General features: G+C 43.2%; 1 protein-coding gene across 1 annotated transcript in view; it reads left to right on the forward strand.

Moving 5' to 3' along the window:
* PTPRB (protein tyrosine phosphatase, receptor type B) overlaps nucleotides 1-17,503 on the forward strand; it is a 118,495-nt gene extending 100,992 nt beyond the window's left edge. Inside the window, exons 29-34 of the mRNA XM_015405701.1 lie at nucleotides 634-768; nucleotides 3,811-3,933; nucleotides 5,347-5,510; nucleotides 7,664-7,799; nucleotides 13,611-13,731; nucleotides 17,481-17,503. Coding sequence (XP_015261187.1) covers nucleotides 634-768; nucleotides 3,811-3,933; nucleotides 5,347-5,510; nucleotides 7,664-7,799; nucleotides 13,611-13,731; nucleotides 17,481-17,503 — 702 coding nt within the window. The remainder of the gene's footprint in view (nucleotides 1-633; nucleotides 769-3,810; nucleotides 3,934-5,346; nucleotides 5,511-7,663; nucleotides 7,800-13,610; nucleotides 13,732-17,480) is intronic.
* Nucleotides 17,504-17,892: the final 389 nt, after the last annotated feature.

Below are 17,892 nucleotides of genomic sequence, written 5' to 3' on the forward strand. Positions count from 1 at the left end.
AGTCCTAAGCAGAGTTACACCCTTCTTAATCCATTGAAGTCAATTGGCTTAGTACAGTCTAGGAAGAGTTCAGCTGGTGGTTTAGACAGTGTTGCATCTACCACCACATTTCAGCTTGGACTACCACCACATAGATTATAAATATAAAGAACGATTTTTCAGTCATTCATATAGTTGACTTAACCCACAATAAAAATATTTTCTTGGATATTTTCCAATGGATAAGTTTTAGCCATGCTCAGGATCAGATTTTTTAAAAACTGTAAAGCTAATTATTTATCTAGAGCTTTTGTTCTTCAGGCATCTTTCCAAGGTAAATCTGCCCTCTCATTGGGATGATGAATAATTTGAATTATATGGGTTGGTCTTGGGAGGAGAAGAGTGGCTGGTAGGAAAATAAAGCCTGCTTTGTGGCATAGTAGTTGTATAGATGACCTTTTGATTATTTCCAGTCATATTACTAAGTTCATTAATACTTCCTCTTCTACCACTCTTCTGGTCCTAAATATTAAGGGATGTTTTAAGCTCTGTACTTTCAAGCCATGAATCCAGGAGCAATTACTTCTAGTGTCTGGTTAGGTTGCTGGTTACCGGCTAGAAATCTGAACTAATGGTAGTTTTCTGAACTGGCAGGGCAATAATTTTCGTAGGGAATACATTGCAACTCAAGGACCTCTGCCCGGCACAAAGGATGATTTCTGGAAAATGGCATGGGAACAGAATGTTCACAATGTTGTCATGGTAACCCAATGTGTTGAAAAGGGCCGGGTGAGTAAATAGTTTTCCTGCTTCTTAATTACTGCAAAAAGTTGAATCAAAAATAGCAGTGAAATAACCCAACCAAGGTCAAGACATGTTGAATTATGAAACAAGAGAAAGGCCTCTTCTTGAAGAGCTTGTCTACGTATGGGAAAAGAGACCTGCATAGGGATGGGTACAGACTGAACCACAAAGCAAAATTCGTCACAAATTTTGCCCTGTTCGTGGTTTGCGAACTGGAGTTCATGATGGGTCTACTGTCATGAACTTCCACAAACTTTTAAAGCAGTTCAGGCGGTTCGTGGATAGAGCAGAAAGCAGAAAGGGGTTTAAAGGGATTCTAAGCAGACGTTCCAGTAGTCAGAAATGGTCATTATCTCACTGATACCTAAGGTTGCCAGCTCTGGGTTAGGAAATATCTGGAGATTTTGTGGGATGGAGCCTACGGAGGGCAAAGTTTGGGAATGGGAGCGGCTTTGATAGAGCTATACAAGAGAGAACATGCATCCAAGAAACTGAGCAAAGTCTACATGTCTACATGTATTCTGCTCTGAGGAAGCTTATTGAAACAGGTGTTTGAGCAAGCCTGTCTGCAGAATCATAGTTTTTTGTGCTACTTGAATACAAGAATAAGAAAGAGACAAAGAATGTTTTACTGGCTGTAGCAATTTATTTGCATTGGATGATGCTTGAGGTGAAGAGGACCAAGCAGTCTCCTGCAATAGAGAAGAGTATTATGTCATTGAACTATTTTTATTGTGAAGGATATTTATGTCCATGTGATTTCACAGTATTTATCAGACACTTGAAAAATTGAACTGACTTTTTGTAATTATATCACAGTTGTTATTGTTTATTGTTCATTTACCAATCCCATGATCTCTCTGGCTACTTTAACCACCTGAAGGATGGCAATTCTACAAGGCAGCTATTTCCACTAAACTCTACCTCCACACAATTTGGTGTTTCCTTTTAGACAAGTGAAATAGAGTAATTAGTGATCCATTCACACACAAAATGCGGGTTCATTGTATCTAAGCAGAGTTCAACACTTGGTTAAGGGATATGTATCATTGCTTCATCATGTTCCCAGCTCAAAAGCCTGCTCATGATGCCATGTCTCATTCCATCTAAAAGGTCTGTCATGGAATGGCAGCTGTGAGTAGAGAGGCATATAATGATGGGTTTATCAAGAATAATGCAGCATTGGTTTATCAAGAATAAGTCATGCCAGACCAACCTTATCTCCTTTTTTGACAGAGTTACTAAAATGGTTGACTCTGGCAATGCTGTGGATATAGTGTATCTAGATTTCAGTAAAGCATTTGACAAAGTTTCTCATGATATCCTTGAGGATAAGCTGGTTAAGTGTGGGCTGGATGGTGCAACTGTTGGATGGATTCATGGTTGGTTGAAAAATCGTACCCAACGAGTGGCTCTGCTTCTACATGGAGGGAAGTCTCGAGTGGAGTGCCACAGGGCTCGGTCCTGGGGCCAGTGTTGTTCAATGTTTTTATGAATTAGCTGGAGGAAGACATAGAGGGGATGTTTATCAGATTTGCAGATGACACAAAGCTGGGTAGGATTGCTAATTCTGAAGAAGATAGAGTCAGGATTCAAAATGATCTAGGCTCCGATCACACCAGCGAGGAACTGCGGGTGGGAAGCGAGGCTGTTTGCCCCGGGGCGAACAGATGCGCATTTGTGTGATCAGACTTCCGCCCGCCTGCCCTGCAGTTCCGGATACTACTAGCCTTTTCCAGGTGGCTTTTTGCGACGCTCCTGTTGTGCAACAAGATGCCCCACCAATGACTCAGGGACACTGGACAGATGCGTCCATCTGATCGCATCCCTTTCATCCACGGGGGAACTGCATGTCACAACCAAAATGGTGAGAGGGTTGGAGTCCAAATTTTACGAGGAAAGGCTGAAAGAGTTGGGTATGTTTAGCCTGGGAAAGAGAAGGCTTAGAGGGGACATGATTGCTGTCTTCAAGTGTTTGAAGGGCTGTCATGTAGAAGATGGAGCGGATCTATTCTCTCTTGCTCCGGATTGCAAGACTAGATCTAATGGATGGAAATTACAAGGGAGTCGTTACCGGCTAAATATCAGGAGAAACTTCCTAACTATAAGAGTGGTTGAGCAGTGGAACAGACTGCCTCGGGAGCAGTGTTCCCTCTAAGGTGAGTTAGTGTGAGCTAGCTCACAATTTTTTAGCCTCCGGCTCACAGATTTTTGTCTTGGCTCAGGAAGGATAGCTCCAAAGCAAACTAATCTATGCAGCAGCCAAATCGCTCACTCACAACTGGTAGCTCACAAAGTAGAATTTTTGCTCACAAAACCCCAAAGCTTAGAGGGAACACTGCTCGGGAGGTGGTGGATGCTCCTTCACTGGACATTTTTAAGTGGAGGCTGGATGACCATCTTTCAGGTATGTTGTAGGGCTATCTTTCGGCTACGCTTCTGCAAAGTGCAGGGGGTTGAACTAGATGACCTGCAAGGTCCCTTCCAACTCTAACATTCTATGATTCTGTGTATTTCAATTTGTATGGAAGTGCTCTGTTCATACCCGCAGGACACCAATATGCACATGTGAACTAACCTTGATACTCACCCAGGACATATATATAATTTAGCCAATTATGTATGATCTACCAGTTCAGTATGTTGTATAATGATATAAATGTGTATGGAAATTAAGAAAAAGACAAAATGAATTTGTAGTACATATTAAATTATTCTACTTGAAGCCATTCTTTGTATAAAAGGGAACTTTTCATAAGACACACAATGCATCAAAGGTTGGCATAAAACAAAAGGCAACCATAAGTGTTCACAATGTGAAATCTTAGATCTGTATTCTGCAGTAATAAATTGTATCATAAAATCTACATTATCCAAAAACGGGTGCAATTATATAGAACTGACTGAAAATTAGGTTAGCCCTCTAGATTTAAAAACTTATGTTAATTTGTTTTCTAATGAACAAAAGGCATGAAGGTAGAAAAGGATGTTGTTGAGTTATTAAAAGTGGGCCTTTTATCTCTGCAGGTGAAATGTGACCATTACTGGCCCTTTGACCAAGATTCCTTATATTATGGAGACTTAATAGTCCAAATGCTATCTGAATCAGTGCTCCCAGAATGGACAATTAGAGAGTTTAGTGTTTGCAGTGTAAGTATATAAAACTCTTTTAGCAAGCTTTCTCAGTTTTAAAGTCATTGTCAACTGTTCTGGCACAATTTGATTGTGAAAGTGGTGATCAGGTTTCTTTATCTTACTTTATTTTAATTAATTACTTTTAACTTAATTACTTCAATTATACCCTGCCTTTCTATCCAGCCTACATTGTTCTCTTCTCCGTTTTATCCTCACAACAAATCTGTGAGGTGGCTTAGCCTGAGATTGTGTAACTAGCCCAAGGTCATTCTGTGAGCTTCCATAGCAGTGTGGGGATTCAAAACTGGGACTCCCAGAATGTAGCCCAGTACTCTGACCCCTACACCACACTACGGTCATCAGAAATAATAGAAAGAAAGCAAAGATTGTGGGCAGCCATGCTTTTAATTATGTTTCAATTGCAATCTTTTAAACCTTTTGCTGTCTTGAGTGCCATAATTGCATGGATAGGTGAAATAAAAAATATTTTTAAATAAATGTTGGTCCATTGAAAATACTATAAAACAACCTTTATCTTCTTATCAGGACCAATCCAAATATATATATAAAAAATGTTGCTCAGTCACACAGTCGAGTCCGACTCTTCGCGACCCCATGGACCACATCACGCCAGGCCCTCCTGTCTTCTGTCGTGCTCTTCTATCAGACTGGACATTCAGAATTAAAAAAAATTAAAGGGGGTGTGGTAGAATAGAAAAGAATGGAGATGAGAAACCCCAGTTGTGCAGTTTGAGTCTTACAATGGTGTATAGGTTTGTGCTGCAGACGGCAAAACAGGTTTCAAGATGCCCAGAAGCCTGCAACACATTATAAGACTCTTCCAACTGTAGACTTGAATCTTTCCCTTCTTTTTCTATTCCCTTTCAACCTCACCCCCTGGGGGCGGGGGTGTTCTGAACAGCCAGCCTGGTGAAAAGCCCGGGGGAACTCAAAAACTTTCTCAAGTGTGTTCCAACTTAAAATCAGTGGATAGTGTTTGTTTTTGAAGAGCCAGCATGACAGTCAAGTGTTGGATGGTAGTTAGAATACTAAATTAGGAATGGGGAGAACTGGGTTCAATGGTCTTGAAGCTCTCCTTGAGCCAATAACTAGCCTAAATTACTTCACATCTTGTGGATAAATGGGGGGGGGGTTGCCGTCCTGAGCTCCTTTGAGGAAATGTAGGGATAAAAATCTAAGATGTATGTAAATATCTTGTTGGAGCAGCAGCACAGAAGCATTGGACTCCCAGCTTGATCTCTAAATTGCCAGATTCCTGTCAAAGTTTTTGTTTGCTGGTTGGACAGATTAAAACAAAACAAAACAGGAGTCATCACTCCTCTGATATTCTACAAAATGAGAAATATGGTATGACAATGCCAGCTTCCTGTTTCTAATTTTCCCCTCAACTTTTAACTGATTAAATAGGAAGAGCAGCTTGATTCCTCTAGACTTATTCGTCAGTTCCATTATACTGTGTGGCCAGACCATGGTGTACCAGAAACCACCCAGTCTCTCATCCAGTTTGTGAGAACTGTTCGGGATTATATCAATCGAACACCCCGTGCTGGACCAACCATAGTACATTGCAGGTAAGAAGAGAAATGGAACAACAGTCCTTGGAGGGTTGTGGAATATTTTTGAAAAGAAGTCCTAGAAGTGGAGGGGACCTTGTTGGCCATCCAGTTCAACCACCTGCTTGATGCAGGAAATCCAAAGCTAGAGCATACCTGACAGATGCCTATCCACCCTCTGCTTTGAGACCTCTGAAGGGTCATCCATTTATTTTATTGAAAGGTCCATTGAGAAGATATGTGGGGCTTGCAAAGTAGGGGGGGCATCTTTAGAAATTTGTAAGCAGTGGTGTAAGGCTATTTTATTTGCAAACTACATTTAAGCTATAGGCATTTTCTGGGAAAGAGGCTAAATGGGATTTTACTGTATTTTGTATTATTATTATTTTTTAAAAAGGAATAGTAAGCTGCCTTGAACCATTAGGGAAAAGTGGAATATAAACACACACACACACACACACACACACAAGCTATTTGGACTGAAGCCAAGACACAGAGGAAGGGATGATGCTTGCCCAGTCAAAGCTGCTGCTGCTCTGAGGTGGGGTTTCGGCGAGCTGATGTGTCTCCTGGGATCTCCCAGGGAGATGGCTTGCAAACCAGCAGTTAGAGAGGGGGTGCATTTCTGCACCCCCGGGGACCTTTGTGAAGTGTCTCCAGTCATGGAGCACTGAGGGTCGCCTCTTTCCCGACATGCTGTCAGGAAATTGAGGCATCCCTTTGCTCCGACGGTCTCTCTGCTGTGTTCCAGCAAGGACTAAGCTATGCACACCCCATCAAGCGAGTGGAGGTCGAGCGGCAAATAAGCATATCTGTCAGCGAGATCTACTTGTTCTACATATGAAGAGTGAGTAAAGTTGAAACGAAACAACGAAGCGAAAGCCCCCTGGGGAAAAGCTAGGGGGGAGAGGGGACTCTCCTCTGCTAAGAACTGTTTATAAGTATTACAGAGCTAGAAGAAAGGGGGGAAAAGTTTAAAAGTGGCAATGGAGAGATTCCAGGAGAGATTCCAGGAGGCAGTTAAGCATTGAAGCAAGTTTTTGGGACTTTGGCAAACTTTGTAAAAGTAAACATCCTTAAAAATGGCAACAGACAACATAGTAAAAGCAACAAGTGATATCCAAGCTTACATAAGGAAGTGGAAGAGCTGCTGGTTAACCATCTGACCGGAAAAAATCATAGACTCTTGCAAACTGTGTCTTAAGGCTTTGTTCCCTGTTGGTATAAACGAGATACTATGCAAGAACTGTGCTACATGTCAACTGTTGCTTTTAAAAGGACTGTGTTAATATTTGAGAAGCGTCTAACCAATGATCATAGGGGCTTCCAGGATCGAAGAGGAGAGTCAAATGGGCATCTGTATGCAGACCATAAGCGAGGCTTAAAGCGAAGGAGTATCCTCCATGGTTATATCCTGATTAAGTCAGCTGGGAAATAAGGTGACAAGACTCTCTTCAAGTCGGGCAGTGAAAAGCAAATTGGATGATTGAAGGCAAGAATTTAAGTGGAACAGTCCTGGAAAAAGGAGAAGGGACTTTGTTTTGAGATGGCCAGTTCCTGATACAGCAAGATGATGCCACAGGGAAGAAGAAAGAGGAAAACAGCAATGGAAGTGAAAATGAGATTGTGTAATATCTACTGAGGGAGACTTAATGTTAATTTGCTTTTAATGGTGGAGGGGAGAATAATGGTTAAATGAGATGCCATTGTTCTCTGTAATTTGTGTCTAAGTTAAATAGCGATTCTCCTGGACTACTCTTAATATAGTCAGATTTGTTGGGATGTTTTTACAAGCTATAATGAGGATTGATCACTCTCAATGTTAAAGAAAGCTTTTTATTATTGTTAAGCAAATTTTTTACAAGCTGTATGTGACCGCCAACCCTTGGGTTTTTAGTGGGTTTTCTTTTCTTTCTCCTATAGTGTGTAGATTCCCTCCCTAATTTCGTTGTAGTTTTTAGTAAATGCAAATAAAAAATCCCCTATGGGGGGGCCATAAAAAAAAGCTGCTGCTGCTCCCAAAATCTAAAATTAATGTGTAGTGTGTTGCTTAATGTTTTCCAGCAATAGATTGTAACTGCCAGGGCTCTCAACTTGAGCCTTTGAATGTAATAATGGCAAGGAGGAAAAAAGTTATTTTGGAAGGAACAGGTTTCCACTTTTTTTTTTAGTGCTGGAGTCGGAAGGACTGGCACATTCATTGCACTGGACCGAATTCTTCAGCAGCTGGACTCAAAGGATTCTGTAGATATTTATGGGGCAGTGCATGACCTGCGGCTTCACAGGGTTCATATGGTTCAGACAGAGGTAAGCCTTGGCTATGGAATGTCATTATTGTTTGTTATTGTTGTAATAGCAATAATAATAAAAATCAAAATAATCAGAATCCTAAAGCCTAGGGCAGCCAGGTTTCCTACTGTAGTGGGGATTTCCCACCCTTTCTCCCCTGTTCCCCACCACCAGTTGAGAACGCAGTAGAGGAAAGGGAGAGTAAATTTAGTGGTGATGCCATGACAACACTTCCAGCATGAACCAGAATGGGTGCCATTACATTGCACTGACACAATTGTATGCCGAAAGTGATGTTGTGGCATCAGTGTGATGCTGATTAGGTAGGTCCCCCACACACATACACAATCTGTCGCCAGGTGCCAGCGCTGACCTGGCAATTCTGTAGCCACAAATGAAACTAATTCAAATCAATATATGAAATTCAGATGAATACAAGCATGCCTGTTTTGCTCCCTAGCTCCTAAGCCTTCAGCCCTACCTGTCCACTCTGGTCATTTTTGTAGGACTTGCTTTGGTTGCCCCCACCATATGAGGATAGATTGGTGGCAACCCAAGAAATGGCCTTCTTGGCCGTGGTGCCAAAATTTTGGAAGTCCCCAGGGAGACTTTTTTGTAGAAAAATCCCAGCAGGAACTTATTAGCATAATAGGCCACACCTAACAGCAGAAACTCATTAGCATATTATGCCACACCCCTGACAGCACAGCTCATTGGCATATTAGGCCACACCCCCATGCATTCCCTTGGCTTGCCCAGGCACCCCGTGGTCCTTAGACAGGCCAGGGAAGGCATGGGGAGGCATTTAAATGCCCCCCATCCTTTCAGCCCCCCCACCCCGGCCTGCCCGCCTCAGAGTGGCGGGGGGGTGCTCTCCAGGCCTTCCCTCTGTAGCCACGCATGCAGAGGTTTTGGCTGTAGTGGGTGTGGCCAACTCTGAAGCCAGCCGGAACTCCGTTCCTGTGCGTTCCTGCCCAAAAATAGCCCTATTGCCCTCCTCCCTTGGTTCAAGTGTTGTTTATGTGTTTTTATTGAATTATTTAATAATTCTAAATGTTTCTAATTGTTCAAATGTTTTAATGTTTTAATGTTTGATGCCTTGGAGACCCTGATCAGGTAAAAAGGCAGCATCAAAATGTTTTAACTTAATAAATTATGAGACCCAAAGGTCTTTTGTTGTCCACTCCCTCCCTGACTACAGCCTCTCCTGTCCGCTGGCTTTGTCTGAAGTTATTCTTCAAGACCTATTTCTGCTTGATGTTTCACTTCCTCTTTTTATGTCTCTTCTTTCCCTTTTGTCACCAGATCAGCCTCCCCCCTGATTCTTTCAGTCATGAAAATGTCTCTTTCTCTAGTCACTCTTCCTGTACACTGCCCCTTGTGCACATGTGCACTTCCTGCCAACAACATATAAGCACTCTATGAGGTTTTTCCAACTCCACTTTTTCCTTGTACCCTCTCTTCCTCAGATCCCCAGCCCCTCTTTTTCCTAGGCCTAGGCCTGTTCCACCCATCCTTCCCTCCAGTTGTTGGTTCTCAGGTTTCCTCATACCTTGTCCTTCAGCTATCCTGCCTCTGAGCTCCCACCACCAAGCTTCCAAATCTTGAACTTATTCCTGTCTTTTTGCATTGTGCAGAATTATCGTACAATCTCTTTGGATGTCCAGTCAACAGGGCCATGAGACAGGTTGCATATGTAAAACTGTCATTTCTTCTTTTCACTCTCTTGGGACAAGCACTGCTTGGACATGTGGATGATTCTGTTACCTTTCTGAGTCACCTTTTTTAACCCTGTACTTTGATGCTTTCCAAACAGGGGTGGGCTTGCGTGGTTTCCCCTTTACTGGTACAGCTGCTGATATAGCGCAGCAGCAGCAATGCGGCTTCCACATGGCAGGTTTCCCACAGTTTCTTGTGCCCTAGTTTAGGAACAGTAGCCACCACCCTTCCACCCTTTCCTGGACCACCAAAGCTTTTGCAATTTTCAAAAATTGGTTCTAAAATATTGTTATATCTATATAACATCATACCATGATATGGACCTTGTTCTCTGAATTCCCAGCTTTCATTTTAAAAAGTATCTAACCCCTTCCATTGCAGAGATGTGCCTTTCTGGTTATATCTCTGCAACAGGAGAGGCTAGAGACTTATTTTAAACAACTGAAAGCTGGAAATTTTCTTGATATAATATTATAGCAATATAATGGTGTTTTAGTGCCAATTTTTTTATTAAAAAGCCACTTGGAGGCAGGGGGAGCAAATAGCTGCCATGTGGCTGGGAGAATCCAGTTTTACTGACCCACACATTAGCCATTCAGGCTTTACTGTGATCTTTCCCAAAATCAAGGTGCAAAGCAGATTTGAGATAGATCAAAGAAAAGCCAGGAAAACATCAGGAGCTGCATGAATCAGGGGGGAAACACTTCCCAAAAGCATTGAATTTGCCAAAAAATGGCCAGGATTAGTGCCCTGGCTGCTATGTTTGCTCTCTTGTCTTCAGCCAAATGCTTTGCTGCTCTGCCACTCCAGCCTGTACAGCAGGGAAGGAAAGGAGTGGGCATCTGTTAACTACTGAAATTTGATTACTTGGTTTTACAGTGAGAGCAACATGGTTGCTATAAAATAGTTAAGTAATTCCTGCATAACCGTCACCTCAGAATAAACACAGCCCTTTACAGTGGAATGGAGGACAACCGAACCATTTTCTCTAGCTTTGACCAAGTGCCCATTCAGTATCCATTTATGCAGACAGTAATTTAGACACTCTGAAAAGACTTCAGACAAATAACTAGCAATTCCCCCTCCCCATGAGTTTAACGGGAGCTGATAGTACAAAGATGAGACATACCTAGTTCTGTGTATGATTGCTGAGAAAACTACCAGACAAACAGGCAGAGATAAAGGACAATGAAGAGCTGGGGATGTAGATACTTATCTGTGAGCTGATTACTTAGAAGCTACAAGGTCAGTAGCATAACCACTAAAGTGTGCTTTATTTATTTACCAAGTGGGTCCTGCCATAATTCATGGTAAATTCTGGAGGGAGGTTCAGTCTTTTTCCAGCCTGTTGTGCACAGCTGGGTAATAAAATGCGGGGAAGGGGTGACAGATAAGGAACAACAGAACTAAGAGACAGGTCATTACAGCTCAGTCCTGCAGGAACCAACTATAGATTTTGCAGCCCTTTCTTAGTATAACCCCATCCCACATTGCTGATAAGAATTTCTTTTCCCTTGCTCTCAGACAGTTACACAACTGTTTTAGTAGACTCTGGTTTTCAGTAGAATTTGCCAGCCCACAATGGTGTACAAATATGTCAATTCTGTATTATAGTTCCCTATAGCAATATAGGAACTGCTACTGTGGAGTGTTAAACCTGGTAATGTTTGAAAGTGCTAGAGTGCTTCTATATAGGACTTCAGAATTTTTCTGAATCAGCGAGAATTCCAGCAAGTAGTCATTTATTATCACTGAAACAAGTTTTTTCTATGCTGGCAATACAAATGATTGTATTATAAAAGAGGCCCTTTAAGCACTAGGTTGTCATCAGATCAGCAGGATATTTGGATACAATTTGGTTTTTGAGTTCTTTGACTATGCTGGAAATTCAGCATACTAGAAGCATTTGAACTAGAAAATGCATTTTATCATGATTCCTTAAATGGAACGGGCGAAAAGGTCTATGCAAACATTAAGTCCCATTGTATTCAATTAGACTTACTTCCAAGCAGGGGTCGTTTCATAGAAAAAGAGCTAGGGGAACTCATTAGCATAACTCATTAGCATATGCCACCCCCCCTGACATCACCAGAAGTGTGTCATAAGGCCACACCCCCTGACATCACCGGAAGTGTGTCATAAGGCCACACACCCCGCCCCCAACGGTCCCGGCCGCCAGCGGCCTTGCAGGTCCACTGCCAAGCCCCATGAGGGGCCCGGCGGTGGACCTGCAAGGCCGGCGGGAGTGCAAGGAAGCCCCGCAAAGGCCCTCCCTGGCCCCAGGTAGGCAGGGGTGGGGAGAGGCAGGGAGGAAGCAACCTACCCTCCCTCTTCTCCTGCCTCCTCCTGGCTGAATGAGGGCCAGAAGCGGGGCGGCCGGAAGCAGGGGGCGGGGCTTCATCATGTGCCCCGCCCCCGTACCTCACCCGGGGTAACTGTGATCCCCCACGATTCCCCCCCGAAATGACCTCTGCTTCCAAGAAAGTGTTTGTAAGATTTCAGACTCCATGGTTTCAGCTGAGACCCTAGGGTAGCAAAGGCTACAAATGGAGGAAGGGTGTTAACCACTCCCCACTCCCCCCCCGCTCCTCCTTTGCAGCCTGGAGAAGACTTGTATCCCCTAGCCTGCCATTTGGCCCTGTCTGTGGGTCAGAATCAATCATGTGCATGCCCAACATCCTTCCTGACCTCCCACACCTGTTCCTAATTTGCCTGATAGCCTGACCTGTTTGGCATAGATGCAGCTGCTGCTGGAAACTCCTTACAGGGGCCAATGGGTGCTGTATAAGACCTAAGCATTGCCTGGATCACTGATAATGGCCCTCTTGCCATTGGGGCAGCCATAGAAGCTGTTAGTCATGGCCACCTGCTGCAGCCCGGGTGAGTCCAAAAGAAGGTCTAGCCTCCAAAAAACTGCTACCCCTTCTTCCGTCTACATTTCTTCAGGAAGTAGCCAGGAGTTCAAAATCCATCAATTTTTTAGCATAATCTGACAGAAAAGCCCCTGTGCACATTATTTCACTTCTATTATCTAGCTCTTAAAGTACTTCTGTGGTCAATATGATATAGACTTCACATTTTGATCTTGCAAGCTATCAATTAAAAACCAGGCAATTCAGCCATAATAGTGAGTCCCAGTAAGCTGCATGACTGACTTAGAGTATAGAGGGGGAAACTAGCAAATCTGATTCCTGCAATAAAATTATTTCTTATGAGAAAATTCTCATTCTTATGACAGCTGGCACAACAGTTTTATGCTAATTGGTCCAAGAACATCCAGATCACTTTGTGGCAGTGCCATAGCCAGGAATTTTTTCGGGGAGTGCTGGAGTGTGGGGGGTGCTAATTAAATTAAATTAAAATTAAATTAAATTAAAGTAGTGGAGCAGTGGAGGGGAGGGAGAGGAATAGCTCCTTACCCTGGCTACGGGCCATTTTCTGACTTCACTTTCACCCCAGACACTGGGGGCCATCACCAAAGTTTCCTAGAACTGGCATGTATGGACACAGCCCTCTGTCCCGGCTACCCTCCATATCCCCAGCATGGCTCTGGCCCAGGCAGTCTCCCCGTTGGCTGGCCAGTTCGTCCCCGCAGCACTCCCAGGCTTGCTCTGCCTTCCTCTCTGGCTGCCGGCTGCCTCCCTGCCCTGCCAGCAACCTCATTGCAGCAGCCGTGTGAATCGAGGTGTGCAGACTGCACCAGCTGGAGAAGTGGGGGGTGGGGAGAGGAGGCAGGCAAAAGTGCGGCAAGCACATCTGCCACATGTGTGCCCACAGCATAGAGGCAGCCCAGAAGTCACCAGGGAGGTGGGTGGTACAGGCCAGCCAGCAAGGCTGGCTCAGGGCTGAAAGCTGCAGTTGCATCGAACAGAGCTGCTACCGATCCAGGACAGCCTGATCTCCGGGCTGGCATGGGTGGGGGCGCTGCAGATTCTATAGGGGATGCAGCCCAAGGCACCCCACTGATGGCTATGGCCCTGCTTTGTGGGCAATACTATATAAGCTGTTCAACCATATGACATCCATGTGAAGTTGTTGTAAGACTGGAAGAAATGTGGTTCTTTGCCGTTTGCATTCTTTTTTTTTACGCTTTCTTTTCCCTCTTTGTAGTGCCAATATGTATATCTGCATCAGTGTGTTAGAGATGTCCTAAGAGCAAGAAAGTTACGTAGTGAACAGGAAAACCCCTTGTTCCCAATATATGAAAATGTGAATCCGGAGTACCACAGAGGTAAGGCTGGCTTTAATAACTCTTAAGAAATCAATTGTAGCCATAAGTACTTGCATAGGTTAGTTTTCTTTTGTTCTGGCTTCCTTTTGCTCTCTGCTCCCTTTTGTATTCACTGTGTGCCCTGGATTGCAACATGATGATTGAACATGAGAAATGGTGGCTATAGCAACCCCTTCAGGACTACTCAGCCCATAGCAACTCTCTGTACCTAACACAATAGTCATCAGATTTATTTAAATGGAAATTCTCCATGTTAATGTTCCACCTGGGCCTCCTGTTGGAAACATTTATGGTAATGAGCTATATTAGGGTTACCATATTTTTAAAACCGAAAAAGAGGACATATTTCCCAGCTGACTAGTTCAAACAAGTGGTCACTATGATAAATCTCATTTTAAATATCCCTACTATTTAAGTTGTGATAATGGCTATAAGTATTCCAAATCTTCCAACCCAAAAAGAGGACAGACACCAAAAAAAGAGGACATGTCCTCTGAAAAGAGGTCATCTGGTAACTTTATGCTACGTTAATGGTGGATGAGCTGGCTGTCCTGGGGGAGTTGGCATTTGCCGTGAGCAAGGGTGCTACACAACCTGAGAAGAAACACAACCTATAAGCAGGTTTTTGCTTCTTCGTGTATACGTCTGCTTTGAACCCCTTGCTTCTTCATATACAACTCAGGCATTGAAACTCTATTCCCAGCTAATGAGTATTTTTGCAAGGCTGGCTCAAGGTATTTTGCTGCCCCCTTCTAGGTTCAAGGTGAGTATACCTAGCAAAGTGCTTTTGAAGCTCACCTTCATTATGGTTTTTTAGCATGTTGGGTTGTAGTTCCCCAGGCCCAACTGGCTTTCCTTGAAGCCATACAGCAGCTGTGGGAAATGTCATTTTAAAAAATCAGCAGGAGCCAGATTCTGCTTGGTATTGTGATATGGCCACATTTTCCCTAGCCAAAACAGCTCCGGCAGGGAGCTACTTGCATTAACTCCCTGCCAGGGCTGCTTTGCCTTGGGAAATCAGTGTTGAGGGAAATGCAGTAGCCCCTCCATCCCTACACTGCAGTTCCAAGAAGAATCAGGCTCCTACCAGTTTTTAAAATGACGTTCACCTTGGCTGCTATGTGCCTGCAGGGAAAGCAAGTTAGGCCCAAGGAATCCCAACGTGACTTGCCCAAAAATGTGTAGCTTGGACCTTACACCCAGATGGCATTGATGCAAGTCTGGGAAGCAACAGTGAGCACAAGCCATACCCATCACTTCTTCCCTCGCCATCACTAGCGCTGAGCAAGATGGATCCTGGGAGTGTGTAAACATCCTTGGTAGACAGTGGCGCCCCAGCAGCTGTTCAGGTGCTTCTGATGCCTTGTGTGTAGTGGACTGGGTTAAAACAGCATAACCATAACAGAGACCTAAACATTTTAATTTCTTCCAGTACAGTCCCATCGAAAGGAGGAAATAGACTCCCCTCCATGAGATTTATTACTGTGCTCCAAACTGATGTGTCTGCCTTTGTATCTTCTGAAAAAACTAACCACCATCCATTACAGCTTCCCCCAATTTAGTGTCATCTGCTGTGCCATCTTTCAAGATTATATATTTCCTGAAGAAGAGAGAGTGTGTCTTGTTCTAATAAACTTCTGGGCATATTTGCAATACAAAAAGCATGATCTTGATAGGAATAAATGGGTTCCCCTTTCCTTCTGCCTTTGCTTGGCATCGTGTCCCAGTGTGTGGAAGGGTTTATGAAACACTCTTTTGCTATCCTAGAGAAAATCTATGTGATAATCAAATCCTGCAATGGGTTCAAATTGCCACTTTGTAACTTTGACACTTTGCCCCCAATAAGTCCATTTTTTTAGCCTTGCCAATTCAGAGAGGCTGAGCATATTTGGAAACCATTCCCAAGACCAGGTTCCCCAGGATGAGGGAATGACTGTCAAATCAGTTTAAATCTATTGTTTAACATCTCCTGTATATTCCACCCTTCACATTGACAGCCTTTATCGAGCAGGGCTCCTGTACCTGAAGCTACCATGTGACAAACAGAAAACCCATAGATGAAGCTTTCCCCATCACCTATCTGAATTTCTGCTTTTCATGTAGCTCTTAAAGACACTGTCAGTCTACCGCCATGGTTGTTTCTTTCTTCTTTTGCACCAACATACATACAATTCTAGTCTTCAGCAAGCAATCAGCTTTTATCAGGGGCAAGCTGCAAGGATCATATCTAACCTATTTGGCAATCTTTGCATTGGCTGCCTGTTGGTTTCTGATTCCAATCCATGGTGCTGGTGCTTACCTTCAAAGCCCTTTATGACCTGGGGCCGACATACTTGAAAGACCATCTCATCTGAGATGAACTCCCACAGTCACTTTGCTCAGCAAACCAGTACCACGGCACCTTTTGGTTATCCCTGACCTTGCTGTTCTGCTGCTGCCCAGTCACAGGCTATCTCTGTAGCTAGTCCAGCCCTGTGGAAAAGTCTTCAAGAATGAATGAAGAAGGCCCTCTCTCTTTGGCAATATTGTAAGGGCTGAGAGATAGAGCTTTTTTATTTATTTATTCCCTGCCCTCCCCACCGAAGCCTCTGAATCCTGTTAATGGCTTCCATAGTCTGTTGGTTCTTAGACCTGGGGAATCTTATAAATGTTATGTATATGGTTTCTGACAGCTGATTTATAGGGTTGCCAACCTTCAGGTGGGGCCTGGAGATCTCACAGAATTACAACTGATCAGTGCCCCTGGACAAAAGAACACTGTCCATGGACAAAAAATCAGCTTTGTAGGGTGGACTATATGACATTATACCCTGCTGAGATCACTCCTCTCCCCATATCCCACCCTTTGCAGGCTCCATGCCCCCCAAATCTCCAGGAATTCCCCAACCCAGAGCTGGCAACTCTACTGATTTAATAGTTCAAAGCTTTAAATTTAGTGCTTTTAATCTGTTACCTGCCTTTGGTTCCAGTTGTCTGGGAGAAAGATGGGTCTAAAATGTTTTAAAGAAATATTAATAGAAATTAGGGATGGACACGAACCAGGAAAATGTGGTTTAGGTCATGGTTCATGGTATGCCTGGTTTGCGAACCGCGAACCATCACAAACTTTTAGGGGCCGAGTGAACTGGTTCCGTACATGCAGTTTGTGACCTGCAAGAACAGTTCCCCAGGTATGCTACAGACACAGACTGGCAGGGGATCTCCAGCTGACTGTCCTCTACCTGCCCCCCCAGGTTTGGTGAGGATTGGATTTAGCGGGTCCTACTTACAGCACCTCAAAGAAGGTGCCCCCCAAAAAGTGCTTTCCAGGGAAATGAGTGTCATTTCCCTAGAAAGCACTTTCCTGGAGATACCTTCTTTGGGGGGCCATAACTCAGATTCCATAAATCCAATCCTCACCAAAATTGCAGGACAGATAGAGAAGAGTCAGCAGGAGATCTCTTGTGATTTTGGTGTCTCTAGCCTGCACAATATTTGTATTATACACTCCTGAATCTGCACCTGTCAAAATGATAGTCAAAACAGGTAGTAATTTTGACAGGCATAGGTTTGGGAGTGTATAGAATGGCGCTCATTTCCCTAGAAAGCACTTTTCTGGGAGCATGGTTTGTGCCCATCCCTAAGAGAAACCAATCAATACATAATCTATACAGTGCTTTTCAAAGAGCACATTGACTGGCTAGAATCGGGAAGATTTAAAATACCACTACATGTGTTTTCTAATTATAGTTTTTTTGTTTTGCTTTCAGATGCTGTTTATTCAAGGCATTAAAGTTTTAACAGATTCCTGCTTTTTTGCAGTAAAATCTGTTAGCTTTTTCTTTAAATTAATTTTTTATATTTTATGCACTACGAAAGTGCCAGACATGCCTGTTGATGCTGTGTGTAATTTATTGGTCTGGTGACTTTTTTTAAAAAAAGCTATATAATTTAAATATAATAGATATTATTGTATATAAATGTACTTTGATATTATGTATATATGTATTTTATCTGTATTGTTTATTTTAAGCTTCAGATAATACTATTTTTCCATGTGAATGTTATTTTAATGAATTCTTTGATATAAACTATCTCGAGCTAGATAAGTAGCAAGACTTCTAACTGGCGTGAAGTTTTTAAAACTGCAACAGTAATCTTTTCATGCATAAGTGTGCAGTC

This window comes from Gekko japonicus, unplaced genomic scaffold (assembly GCF_001447785.1).
Source record: "Gekko japonicus isolate JY-2015 unplaced genomic scaffold, Gekko_japonicus_V1.1 scaffold53, whole genome shotgun sequence".
NCBI lineage: Eukaryota > Metazoa > Chordata > Lepidosauria > Squamata > Gekkonidae > Gekko > Gekko japonicus.